Raw genomic sequence first — 13,859 nt, 5'->3', positions numbered from 1 at the left:
TATGTTTCACCTCTACATCACATTTTTTTTTTTGTTCTTTAGTTTATGTGTATGTATTGCATAGTTTCACAGTTCAATAAAATATGTGGAACGATAATCACGCTGCACTTTGGTCCGCTCCTCTCTATGACAACCGTGACACCCGAAGCCAAATCTAGTTGACAAACCCTGTTTTATAGTATGTCATGGCCTTTTCTGGCCAACTGCTGTTATGTTTATGATATACTATGGTGTTGTGTCACTAGACTTTGACCAGATATTATTGCATCCAAAGATCGACTGTACCTAGAACATAGATACAGAGCCACTTGTTATCAGGAAGGTGCTCTCTCAGAACAACGGAAAATATCTCAATAACTTGACATGTTCTGGTTGTGAATTCAGGCTACAAGGTAAGAATCTTCCCAGTGATTATTGTAAAGTGTGTAGAGAAATTAAATGTATGGTGTTTTTTTAGTATAGTGACTGACAGTAAAACACTCAGATCTAAAAGTCCATTTCACCTGGGACAGTTATGTGACAGTTCAATCATACAAAATGGCGCTAACTGGGCGTAGGCAAGTCAAATTCAAAAACATATTGTTCATATATCGTATTATACGATTTGTTTATCGTGATTATTTTACAATTTGTAAAAATTTTAATGTATCATAGTTCTAAATCATCTTTCAGAATATCAGAACATTTGTTGTTTTCTAAACTACAATGAGCTCCTGCTTCCTGTGTAATTTGGTATGAAACCACTGAACATACTTTTCTTAACATTGTTATTATGAACTGAATTCAGTAACAGCATAATTATATCATACCTGTTGAACAAAGCAACACACTAGAATGAGAGAAATTATTAAAAGAGAAAGTGACTTATTAATATCATATTGTTGTTGTTAAATTGTTTTATTATTATTAGTTCCACTACATGGAGAAATTGTGAAAAATATTAAATCACCTAACTGTTTGGATGTGTCTTTCTATGTCTGTTAGTAAATGTTTTATTTCTAAGAGATAATGAATAAAAGAGAACAATTGACCTTCAATAATTAGTTGGCCCTGTGTTAATCACAACCAACATGCTGGATCTCTGTTTAGGACGTCACTGTGTTAACCACAACCAACATGCTGGATCTCTGTTTAGTTGTTACTGTGTTAACCACAACCAACATGCTGGATCTCTGTTTAGTTACTGTGTTAACCACAACCAACATGCTGGATCTCTGTTTAGTTGTCACTGTGTTGACCACAACCAACATGCTGGATCTCTGTTTAGGGGTCAGTTCTCTAAAATGAGTCTCTCTGGGGAACATGACACCAAATCTAAGAGGTGAGATGACAATTTTGTTTAAGAATTATTAATAGTTTATTTCAAAAATGATATTTCCAAAAATGTTCACATTTGTTTTTTAATCAGAAATGGTTGCTAATGGGTACCTTCAATATTACTGTTCTCAGATTATTTATGAATTTCTTTAGATTGTGTATAAAAAATGTTTTATTGCAAAACTCTATATATCCATTGTTTTGCTGGAACACCCTAGATGCATTCAATTGCCCATTTTAAAGCCATGCCCAATTTAGGATAATTTCTTAACAACGTGATGTTGCGCTCCAAAGGGATATCTTGAAATAACATGATGTAGATAATTAAATAATCAAAAGAAAAACTTGTTAATTTTACACTCTTAGAAAAGAAGGTTCCTTATAGAACCAAAAAGGCTTCTATCACTTCCTTAATATATGGAACCACTAAAAGTTATATATATATTTGGGTTCAGTGAAGAAGAACCTCTAGAGTTCTGATCAACGAAAGGTGAATGTTTTGAGGATGTGAACCCAGCAGCCCTCCAGTGGTCAGATCAATTCCTCATGTTTTTTCCAGCACCCGGACACTGTTTTATGGATTGATCATATAGAAATATAAAACATTATTTTTACGACTCCAAAGTATTTACATGTGGTGCAGGAACCACTGACTCGCTGCATTATTCTATAGTATTATCAAGATACCTGCTGTTAACTCTTAACTACTTAGGACAGCTCACGAGGTGTCCTAAATATCTGCCGACTAGGTAGGACTAGAGACTTCATGCATAGCTTTAATTTATACCCATAAGTGTCAAATGTCTTTATTCTCAGCACTTATATGACCAATTCTCTACTCTGAGACGCTTTGTGGATATGGGCCTAGATCTCAAAATATTGTTATAATAAATGTTTGTTTAACATAATAATAAAAAATGAATATCACTAATGTAACCCACTGTAAAGACTGGGTTTAGTTGATTGTGTGGCACTGCTTATGTCCGCGTTCTGGATCTGTCCCCGTCCCCGTAAAGAACTGTCCGCGTCCCCGTACGGTGTGGCGCCAAGGATATTGTCTGGTTACGAGCAGAGTGGGCTGAGGTGATCTTGGGGAATAACTACAGAGTTCACTACAGTGTTGAGACGCCGAAGTTTATTGTTGAATTTGCTTTTTGCTTTACGGTCAGGGACAGTATGAGTGTAGCCAGATCCTTTTCACTCTCTATCCTTGTTTCATTTTGTGGTTCACCGGATTCGTCATCATCATCGAGACAAACGACAGACGAACGTTCTGCTAGCTAGCCAAGCTAGTCGGTACAGCTAGGTAAGCTAGCTAGCTACTCTACCAGCAGCATCCTAGTTATCCTAGCTAGTCGGTACAGCTAGGTAAGCTAGCTAGCTACTCTACCAGCAGCATCCTAGTTATCCTAGCTAGTCGGTACAGCTAGGTAAGCTAGCTCGCTACTCTACCAGCAGCATCCTAGTTATCCTATCCTCCCTCTCTCGTTGACGGATGCTGGCTACCTCTGTCCGGTTCTCCTCTCTTCACTAGATGGACGGTAACTTTAGTGTTTAACCCCTCTGTATCCAAGGACCAATCTTTTGAATATTATTTTCGGGGCGCCTAAAGTAGGCTGGACACATTCAATTTTTTAAACATTTTTTTAGCTGCCTCACCAACGTCTGAATGTGCATTAATAACTTTTAATTGCTAAAGATTTCCAATAGATGGCAGCATAAGACCACGAAGCATCAGTTATAGGCTACAGGCAGCAATAGGATTGACATAAAATAGCATGCAACCACAGACTATATGTCCCATGATTTTCTAAAATGGTCACTCATTACTTTAGTTAGCTATATATCTCGTAATGGGCCTGTATTGCTTTCGGGAGAGCAACAAAATAGTGATTATAGCAGGTATTGAACACCGGGTAAATAATCGCTAGTCAAAACCTCAACCTCAGTATACATGCATTATAAAAAGTAATCTTAATATCTGATATTGCGAGTAAACAACCTCGGAATAGAAAAGACAAGAGTGCGTCTTCCAGCCCGCCAATAAATTACATCATTAAACCCTACCGGTTAGTAAATTTACCTCAACATGCCCCTGGAGAAGGCAGAGCGACGACACCAGCTTTTTACCAGGGCTGAGTTGACTACTAGAGAGAGAAGGCAGAGTGACGACACCAGCTTTTTACCGGGGCTGAGTTGACTACTAGAGATTGAAGGCAGAGTGACGACACCAGCTTTTTACTGGGGCTGAGTTGACTTCTAGAGAGAGAAGGTAGAGTGAAGACACCAGCTTTTTACCGGGGCTGAGTTGACTACTAGAGAGAGAAGGCAGAGCGACGACACCAGCTTTTTACCGGGGCTGAGTTGACTACTAGAGAGAGAAGGCAGAGCGACGACACCAGCTTTTTACCGGGGCTGAGTTGACTACTAGAGAGAGAAGGCAGAGTGACGACACCAGCTTTTTACCGGGGCTGAGTTGACTACTAGAGAGAGAAGGCAGAGCGACGACACCAGCTTTTTACCGGGGCTGAGTTGACTACTAGAGAGAGAAGGCAGAGCGACGACACCAGCTTTTTACCGGGGCTGAGTTGACTACTAGAGAGAGAAGGCAGAGCGACGACACCAGCTTTTTACTGGGGCTGAGTTGACTACTAGAGAGAGAAGGCAGAGCGACGACACCAGCTTTTTAGCGGGGCTGAGTTGACTACTAGAGAGAGAAGGCAGAGTGATGACACCAGCTTTTTACCGGGGCTGAGTTGACTACTAGAGAGAGAAGGCAGAGTGGCTCGATGCTGGTTGATGAATTTGACAATGAATGTACCTGGAAAATACGTTTTTCTCAACTAGAGGTGACTGAATTAATGTTCAGACTTATTGATAATCGTTATATTAATGAAGTATAATTTCAAAACATGAGCATAAAAACAGGTAATAATAAACATGAATCATCATTATATTACTTCACAGTAGTCTGTTAAATGCTTTTTCAGTCCTTCCTCTTGTGTTAGCAGTGTGTAAAGGGACAGAAAGAAGCCACACAGGAGTTTTCCTGTGAGGGGGAGTGGTGGTGTATCCAGGGAGAAAACTAAACTAATATTCTGAAATGTCATTTGTGGTCTTATGCTGCCATCTATTGGAATTATTTAGCAACTGCAGTAGTACTGAGTAATGTGTTATTCCTTACTAAAGTAGTAATTACTCAGAATTGAAAAAAATATAACATTTTCTAGTTCATTTTACCACTTATAATAAAATAAAAAGTTTATAGCATAACAAACAATTAAACTGACATAAAACAAAAACACCATACATTTAGTTAATTATATATATAAAACTATTTATTTAGATGGGTGACATTATCTGCCAAAGTAACAGCCCTGTAGACAAAGAAGAGCTCTCCAGTAGGTACCAAAACATTCAAAGGACCTTTTTCTCAAAAGTGAGGTTACAAGTTTATCATCATTCAAAGCAGAATTACTTTCCCATTGTTCCTCAACTGCAGTGTCTGATATATCATTTTCTAGCTCTGAGTCTCTACTTTTATCCAACGTAAAAAACACAATTTCAAATGTTGCTACATATGACGAATTGAAACGGTCACAGTTGAGAGGCAGGCAGATATATAAAATTTTGTAAAAAAATATTATTATTTGTCTTCTCTGAAATGAAATCATTAAGTTATAGATTTTTAAACAAATACATGTCTGTCATTGAACAACACAATGTCATGATTAGATAGTGAAAAACACACCAAGCTCAGAGTAGATGAAAGATGTAATGTTTGTCTCTGTTGTGTTGAAGTCCAATAAAGCAGGAGACACCAGCCTCCCCTGTCTGTCTCTGTCTCTGTCTGTCTCTGTCTATCTCTGTTTGTCTGTCCCGCTTTCTGTCTGTCCCGCTTTCTGTCTGTCTGTCTGTCTGTCTGTCTGTCTGTCTGTCTGTCTGTCTGTCTGTCTCTTTCTGTCTGTCTGTCTCTGACTGTCTGTCCCGCTTTCTGTCTGTGTCTCTGTCTGTCTGTATCTTTCTGTCTGTGTCTCTGTCTGTCTGTCTGTATCTTTCTGTCTGTGTCTCTGTCTGTCTGTTTGTCTGTCTTTGCCTGTCTCTGACTGTCTGTCCCGCTTTCAGTCTGTCTGTCTCTCTTGTTCTGTATGTGTCTGTCTGTGTCTGTCTGTCTCTGTCTCTGTCTCTGTCTATCTCTGTTTGTCTGTCCCGCTTTCTGTCTGTCCCGCTTTCTGTCTGTCTGTCTGTCTGTCTGTCTGTCTGTCTGTCTGTCTGTCTGTCTGTCTGTCTGTCTGTCTGTCTGTCTGTCTGTCTGTCTGTCTGTCTCTTTCTGTCTGTCTGTCTCTGACTGTCTGTCCCGCTTTCTGTCTGTGTCTCTGTCTGTCTGTATCTTTCTGTCTGTGTCTCTGTCTGTCTGTCTGTATCTTTCTGTCTGTGTCTCTGTCTGTCTGTTTGTCTGTCTTTGCCTGTCTCTGACTGTCTGTCCCGCTTTCAGTCTGTCTGTCTCTCTTGTTCTGTATGTGTCTGTCTGTGTCTGTCTGTCTCTGTCTCTGTCTCTGTCTATCTCTGTTTGTCTGTCCCGCTTTCTGTCTGTCTGTCTGTCTGTCTGTCTGTCTGTCTGTCTGTCTGTCTGTCTGTCTGTCTGTCTGTCTGTCTGTCTGTCTGTCTGTCTGTCTGTCTGTCTGTCTGTCTGTCTGTCTGTCTGTCTGTCTGTCTGTCTGTCTGTCTGTCTGATCCAGAGCTCTTCTTATGTTTCCCATCTGAGCTCAGAGTAGATGAGAGATGTAATGTTTGTCTCTGTTGTGTTAAAGTCTAATCAAACAGGAGAGACCAGCCTCCCGTGTACCCAGCTGTGTGTCCATGAAGAGTGACTGGTCCATGTGTACACCTATATACTTTAGAGAGGGAGACTTTTCTACTGAACAAAGGTAAGAAGAACTCATGGGTCATGGTCAGTGAGTTAAACAACACTGTCTCTAGTCATTTCTCCTCTCCCATTTTCACATTTATTTTGGTTGTTTTCATAATCCATAGGCTAATACTTTTGTCCATTTTCATAGTCCTAAAACAATATTAATTAAACAAACACAATATTCCCTCCCTGTGTGTGTGTGTCTCTCTGTCTGTCTATCTGTCTCTCTGCCTCTTTGCCTGTCTCTCTGTCTGTGTGTATTTCGCTGTCTGTCTGTCTGTCTGTCTGTCTGTCTGTCTGTCTGTCTGTCTGTCTGTCTGTCTGTCTGTCTGTCTGTCTGTCTGTCTGTCTGTCTGTCTGTGTCTCTGTGTCTCTCTGTGTCTGTTTCTGTCTGTCTGTCTCTGTCTGTCTCTGTCTGTCTGTGTGTCTTTCTCTGTCTGTATGTCTGTTTCTGTCTGTGTGTCTGTCTGTCTGTCTGTCTGTCTGTCTGTCTGTCTGTCTGTCTGTCTGTCTGTCTGTCTGTCTGTCTGTCTGTCTGTCTGTCTGTCTGTCTGTATCTTTCTGTCTGTCTGTCTGTCTGTCTGTCTGTATCTTTCTGTCTGTCTGTCTCTGACTGTCTGTCCCGCTTTCTGTCTGTGTCTCTGTCTGTCTGTTTGTCTGTCTGTCTCTGACTGTCTGTCCCGCTTTCTGTCTGTGTCTCTGTCTGTCTGTTTGTCTGTCTTTGCCTGTCTCTGACTGTCTGTCCCGCTTTCAGTCTGTCTGTCTCTCTTTGTCTGTATGTGTCTGTCTGTGTCTGTCTCTGTCTGTCTGTCTCTGTCTCTGTCTGTCTCTGTCTATCTCTGTTTGTCTGTCCCGCTTTCTGTCTGTCTGTCTGTCTGTCTGTCTGTCTGTCTGTCTGTCTGTCTGTCTGTCTGTCTGTCTGTCTGTCTGTCTGTCTGTCTGTCTGTCTGTCTGTCTCTGTCTGTCTCTGACTGTCTGTCCCGCTTTCTGTCTGTGTCTCTGTTTGTCTGTCTGTCTCTGTCTGTCTGTCTGTTTGTCTCTCTGTCTGTGTCTTTCTGTCTGTCTGTCTGTCTGTCTCTGTCTGTCTCTGACTGTCTGTCCCGCTTTCTGTCTATGTCTGTTTGTCTGTCCGTACTCACTCACTCCCTGGATGAGGAGATGTAATCTCATGTTTTGTCCACAGAAACCAACAGGAGAGATCAGAGTCAGAGATTCTCAGTGGTCAGTCTTCCCAGAGTCATCAAACAGACCTGGACTCTATATTCAGTGTATGTGTTCCTGTTATGTACATTTGTTTTTGTTTACCTCAAGTAAAGTTGATCTGTCAATTATTCATTAATGTGTTAATGAGAAAGCATTTCTTCTCTTGCTTAACTTATTTACTTGATTTATTTCAGTTGCTTGAAAAGAAAATGATGATATTTGTGAAGAACGAGCTGAAGATGTTCAAGAGGATTCTTAGTCCAGAACTCCCAGAAGGCTTTGAGAGTCAGAAGCAGGATGAGGAAGTGGTGGATGCTGAAGATGAGAAGCAGGAGAGCAGTGCCAGAGAGGGGGCTCTGAAGATCACACTGCACATCCTGAGGAAAATGAACCAGAAGGAGCTTGCTGACACACTGGAGAAAAGTAAGATCTGTCTGCCTCATGTTGAATGCTGTTTTATAACATTTAAAAGCTGTGGCTAAAGTACAGCTAAAGTAGCTGTGTAACTCAATGATATTGTAGCAGCCTTAACACAACACCTAGTGACCTCATCAAGTAGCAGCAGGGATGTGTTGTGTTGATTAATTTAGAGAGAGAGAGAGAGACAACATTAATAATACCATCAATAATACCAATAATAATATAATCAGTCACACCAGTCTGGAATGCATTATGAAAACATTTATACAGTCAGTTAAGAGAATAAATGATTATAATTTAAAATGTTATAACAGTCCTACAATACTGTAGACATTAAAACAGATGTAATATTAATATCCTCTGTGTTATTTCTAGATTCAGATGATCCTGCCGTGATTTGCCAACGTGAACTCAAATCTAATCTAAAGAAGAAGTTTCAATGTGTATTTGAGGGGATCGCTAAACAAGGAAACCCAACACTTCTCAATAAGATCTACACAGAGCTCTACATCACAGAGGGAGGAACAGGACAGGTCAATAATGAACATGAGCTGAGACAGATTGAGACAACAACCAGGAAACAAGCAAGACCAGAGACTGCAATCAAATGTAACGACATCTTCAAACCCTTAACTGGACAAGACAAACGTATCAGAACTGTGCTGACAAAGGGAGTCGCTGGCATTGGAAAAACAGTCTCTGTGCAGAAGTTCATTCTGGACTGGGCTGAAGGAAAAGCAAATCAGGATGTCCAATTTGTATTTTCATTCCCTTTTCGGGAGCTGAATTTGATGAAAGGGGACAAAAACACTTTGATTGAACTTCTCAATCACTTCTCAATGGAAACAAAACAATCAAGAATCTCCAACTACGACAAGTACAAAGTTCTGTTCGTCTTTGATGGTCTGGATGAGTGCCGACTGCCCCTAGACTTCCAGAAGAACAAGATCTGTTGTGACGTCACAGAGTCAACCTCAGTGGATGTTCTGCTGACAAATCTCATCAAGGGAAATCTGCTTCCCTCTGCTCTCCTCTGGATAACTACCCGACCTGCAGCAGCCAATAAGATCCCTTCAGGGTGTGTTGACCAGGTGACAGAGGTACGAGGGTTCAATGACCCACAGAAGGAGGAGTACTTCAGGAAGAGATTCAGTGATGAGGACCTGGCCAGCAGAATCATCTCACACATAAAGACATCAAGGAGCCTCCACATCATGTGCCACATTCCAGTCTTCTGTTGGATTTCTGCAACAGTCCTCGAACACATGCTGGAACATAAGAGAGAAGAGATGCCCAAGACTCTGACTGAGATGTACACACACCTTGTGGTGTTTCATACCAAACAGAAGAATGAAAAGTATCTTGGGAAAGAAGAGACAGGTCCACACTGGAATAAAGAGAGCATTCTGTCACTGGGAAAACTGGCTTTTCAACAGCTAGTGAAGGGCAATCTGATTTTCTATGAAAAAGACCTGAAAGAGGCTGGCATTGATGTCAATGAAGCCTCAGTGTACTCAGGATTGTGCACACAGCTCTTTAAAGAGGAATGTGGGCTGTACCAGAACAAGGTGTACTGCTTTGTTCATCTGAGCATTCAGGAGTTTCTGGCTGCTGTATATGTGTTCCTCTCATTCATCAACAACAATGAGAATCTAATGGATGAACCTCAATCAATGTTCAGATACGTTTTCTCGCTGTTCAGAGACAAGCCTGAAGTTACTGAAGTTACTGTCTACAAGAGTGCCCTGGATAAAGCCTTACAAAGTGAGACAGGAAACCTGGACCTGTTCCTCCGCTTCCTTCTGGGCCTCTCACTGGAATCCAATCAGAAGCACTTACGAGGTCTACTGACAAAGACAAGAAGCAGCTCACAGAGCCATGAAGAAACAGTCAAGTACATCAAGAAGAAGATCAGGGAGAATCCTTCTCCAGAGAGGAGCATCAATATGTTCCACTGTCTGAATGAACTGAATGACCATTCTCTAGTGGAGGAGATCCAAAGCTACCTGAGATCAGGAAGTCTCTCAGAACCCAACCTGTCACCTGCACAGTGGTCAGCTCTGGCCTTTGTATTGCTGACTTCAGAAAAGGAGCTGGATGTGTTTGACCTGAAGAAATTCTCCAGATCAGAGGAAACTCTTCTGAGGCTGCTGCCAGTGGTCAAAGCCTCCAGAGCTGCTCTGTGAGTAAATAAAATGACATATAAGAAGTATTCATCAGGAAGAAATATTATGTTTAGAGAAAAATATGTATTATAATATGTATATTGAAAAACATATTGAATAAATGCATTGATGGAAGATGAATCTATGTGTTGTTTGGGAATATGAACCAAATGCATCTACCCTTGTCCTTCTACACTACTGGTGTTAAATTACCAGTGTGTTTGTGAAGTCATGATGATCTCGTTGCAGGCTGTCAGGCTGTGGAGTCACAAAGAAAGGCTGTGCTTCTCTGGTCTCAGCTCTGAAGTCAAACCCCTCACACCTGAGAGAGCTGGACCTGAGTAACAATGACCTGAAGGATTCAGGAGTGAAGCTGCTCTCTGCTGGACTGGAGGATCCACACTGTAAACTGGAGACGCTGAGGTCAGTATTCCTGTAGTTGGTCAACAAGTGATAACTGTTCACCAGATCCACATGTGTTTACCAGGCACACATAGTCCACACCATATGTGTTCTGACAGTGAAGCTTACAGTTTTAAATGTGGTGCTATGATCCAGCATTTTGGATTTGAGATAGAATGTTTCATATTAGGTGACAGTACAGAATGTCACCTTTTATTTTAGGGTATTTTCATACATAGCTGTGTTACTGTTAAGAAAGGAAAGCACTTTATGTATTTAGTTCTCCCATTTGAAAAAGTTGTACATATTCGGACAAATTCACTTATATTGTATTAAAGTTGTCATAAGTTTAGTATTTAGTCCCATGATCCATGCCTGCAGTGATTACATCAATTGTGATTCTACAAACCTGTTGAATGCATTTGCAGTTTGTCTTGGTTGTGTTTTGGATGATGTTTTTCCTAATAGAAACTGAATGGTGAATAATGTCCTGTCATTTTGGAGTCACTTCACTTGTATTGTCAGTAAGAATAGAACATGTTTCTGAACACTTCTACATTCATGTGGATGCTACCATGATTATGAATAATCAGGAATGAATCATTAATGATGATGAATGAGAAATTTACAGAGGCACAAAGATCAGACCCCCTCTGTTATTGGTGTTATTCTGTATACTTCTGGCCCTTCTTTGGACACTGTGTTAACTAACCTCTAGACGAGCTTCAATGCCATACAGCTCTCCTTCCGTGGCCTCCAACTGCTCTTAAATACAAGTAAAACTAAATGCATGCTCTTCAACTGATCGCTGCCTGCACCTGCCTGCCTGTTCAGCATCACTACTCTGGACGGTTCTGACTTAGAATATGTGGACAACTACAAATACCTAGGTGTCTGGTTAGACTTTAAACTCTCCTTCCAGACTTATATTAAACATCTCCAATCCAAAATTAAATCTAGAATTGGCTTCCTATTTCGCAACATAGCATCCTTCACTCATGCTGCAAACATACCCTTATAAAACTGACCATCCTACCGATCCTCGACTTCGGCGATGTCATTTACAAAATAGCCTCCAATACCCTACTCAATAAATTAGATGCAGTCTATCACAGTGCCATCCGTTTTGTCTCAATCAGAAAGATTTGTCATGACGTTGGCCTCTTTGGGTACAGGAAGGACAGTTGACCCCCTCCCCTTTGTATCATCCCCCAACCTACCTTCCCAACCACCCAGGCCCTGTGTGAAAGGGTTGTAAAAACTCTAAGAGGAGTCTCTGGCCACATGGCCCATAGAGAGACACAGGAAATTCTTCCAACTCACAGAATTGGGGAGCCAAGCGACATTTGTGTTCTGGAGAAGGTATGGAAGATTGGTGAAGAATCCAGCTACGAACTGGTCCGCTTGGTACAATTTTGTGATACTCAGAAGAGACAATATAGCCATATTACCATAAAACTGTTTATATAATAGCCTCAGCTTAAGACTTGCATCATAATGGTTGTATAAAATGTATTAATAAGGATAAAGCTATTTGTAATACATTGAGATGCTATGTACTGATGTTAATGTGATAGAATTGGATTTCTGTACCAAGCTTCACTCAGCCATCGGCACGCCCCCCAAGGGACACAGACAGGACCAGGCGTCATTTCACAAGCCTGTTCAAGGGTCACTATAAAACCCACCCTGATTTACATTTCTTCAGACCAGGCCTCCACTCCATGGCCAATAGGTTTTACCATCCAATTCCTTTACTGAAAGTGAACCATACCATGTGGTTAACTTTTAGACTATTGATACCGACAGAATAAGAACAAGTCTTTGATATTAATTATTAGTCTGCAGCTAAGTAAATTATATCATCGAACGCGAAGACCAACGAAACATCCATTCTATAACAACATTAATGAATGTCGCTTTGAAAGATCCATTCTAACCGAGAGAGAGAGAGAGACAAAACTCTCCACAGAACGACGCTCCAACAAGGATCCCGACGACGACACATGAGCGTTAATATATATTGATTGCAATTGTTCCCGAATGAGCGAGCCTTCAATTGTCAATTGTTAATATTAATGAACTCTGTGTACATTCTCAGCTGACCGTTTATGACCCATTGTCTAACAGACCAGCCATGCCTGTTAGCCATTAGGGCACATTACTATACCAATCCTTTGTGACGATAATTACTGTTTGTATGTTTTCTGTTAACCTGTTAGGGCTAGGGGGCAGTATTGACACGGCTGGATAAAAAAACATACCCGATTTAATCTGGTTACCACTCCTACCCAGTAACTAGAATATGCATATACTTATTACATATGGATAGAAAACACCCTACATTTTCTAAAACTGTTTGAATGGTGTCTGTGAGTATAACAGAACTAATTTGGCAGGCAAAACCCTGAGACATTTTCTGACAGGAAGTGGATACCTGATGTGTTGTATTACCTTTAAACCTATCCCATTGAAAAACACAGGGGCTGAGGAATATTTTGGCACTTCCTATTGCTTCCACTAGATGTCACCAGCCTTTACAAAGTGTTTTGAGTCTTCTGGAGGGAGATCTGACCGAACAAGAGCCATGGAACGATGATGGCCCATTAGACACCTGGCGCGCGAGTTCATGTTGGGTACCCTCGTTCCAATACGTTATAAAAGAGTATGCATTCGTCCACCCTGAATATTATTCATGTTCTGGTTAAAAAAGGCCCTAATGATTTATGCTATACAACGTTTGACATGTTTGAACGAACGTAAATATATTTTTTCCCCTCGTTCATGACGAGAAGTCCGGCTGGCTTAGATCATGTGCTAACAAGACGGAGATTTTTGGACATAAATGATTAGCTTTTTTGAACAAAACTACATTCGTTATGGACCTGTGATACCTGGAAGTGACATCTGATGAAGAGAATCAAAGGTAATGGATTATTTACATAGTATTTTCGATTTTAGATCTCCCCAACATGACGTCTAGTCTGTATCGCAACGCGTATTTTTCTGGGCGCAGTGCTCAGATTATTGCAAAGTGTGATTTCCCAGTAAGGTTATTTTTAAATCTGGCAAGTTGATTGCGTTCAAGAGATGTAAATCTATAATTCTTTAAATGACAATATAATATTTTACCAATGTTTTCTAATTTTAATTATTTAATTTGTGACGCTGACTTGACTGCCGGTTATTGGAGGGAAACGATTTCCTCAACATCAATGCCATAGTAAAACGTTGTATTTGGATATAAATATGAACTTGATAGAACTAAAAATGCATGCATTGTCTAACATAATGTCCTAGGAGTGTCATCTGATGGAGATTGTAAAAGGTTAGTGCATCATTTTAGCTGGTTTTATGGTTTTGGTGACCCTGTCTTTGAATTGACAAAACATTACACACAACTCTTGTAAATGTACTGTCCTAACATACTCTAAATTTAT

General features: G+C 40.6%; 1 protein-coding gene across 2 annotated transcripts; it reads left to right on the top strand.

Annotated features, from left to right (window-relative positions):
• Nucleotides 1-266: 266 nt before the first annotated feature.
• Nucleotides 267-12,702, top strand: LOC123733091 (NLR family CARD domain-containing protein 3-like). Of its 2 annotated transcripts, none has more exons than XM_082971152.1 (7): nt 267-392; nt 1,268-1,321; nt 6,129-6,245; nt 7,413-7,497; nt 7,627-7,855; nt 8,228-10,034; nt 10,267-12,702. In XM_082971152.1, exons 2-7 carry the CDS (start codon nt 1,284-1,286, stop codon nt 10,454-10,456), a joined length of 2,466 nt encoding a protein of 821 aa, XP_082827278.1. In that variant the 5' UTR covers nt 267-392; nt 1,268-1,283; the 3' UTR covers nt 10,457-12,702. The 2 variants fall into 2 exon arrangements, with proteins under 2 accessions (XP_082827278.1, XP_082827279.1); XM_082971153.1 differs by lacking the exon at nt 267-392 and adding an exon at nt 428-732.
• Nucleotides 12,703-13,859: the final 1,157 nt, after the last annotated feature.

This window comes from Salmo salar, unplaced genomic scaffold, assembly GCF_965601325.2.
Source record: "Salmo salar unplaced genomic scaffold, fSalSal1 ptg000206l, whole genome shotgun sequence".
In the NCBI taxonomy this organism is placed as follows: domain Eukaryota; kingdom Metazoa; phylum Chordata; class Actinopteri; order Salmoniformes; family Salmonidae; genus Salmo; species Salmo salar.
Note: the sequence above shows the minus strand (reverse complement) of the source record. Positions and strands in the feature narration are given on the sequence as shown.

Coding starts and splice junctions, on each gene's coding strand:
- LOC123733091 (XM_082971152.1), top strand. CDS start 1,284: ATGAGTCTCTCTGGGGAACATGACACCAAATCTAAGAG. Junction 7,498..7,626: donor ACCTGGACTCTATATTCAGT/GTATGTGTTCCT, acceptor GATTTATTTCAG/TTGCTTGAAAAGAAAATGAT. Junction 7,856..8,227: donor TGCTGACACACTGGAGAAAA/GTAAGATCTGTC, acceptor TGTTATTTCTAG/ATTCAGATGATCCTGCCGTG.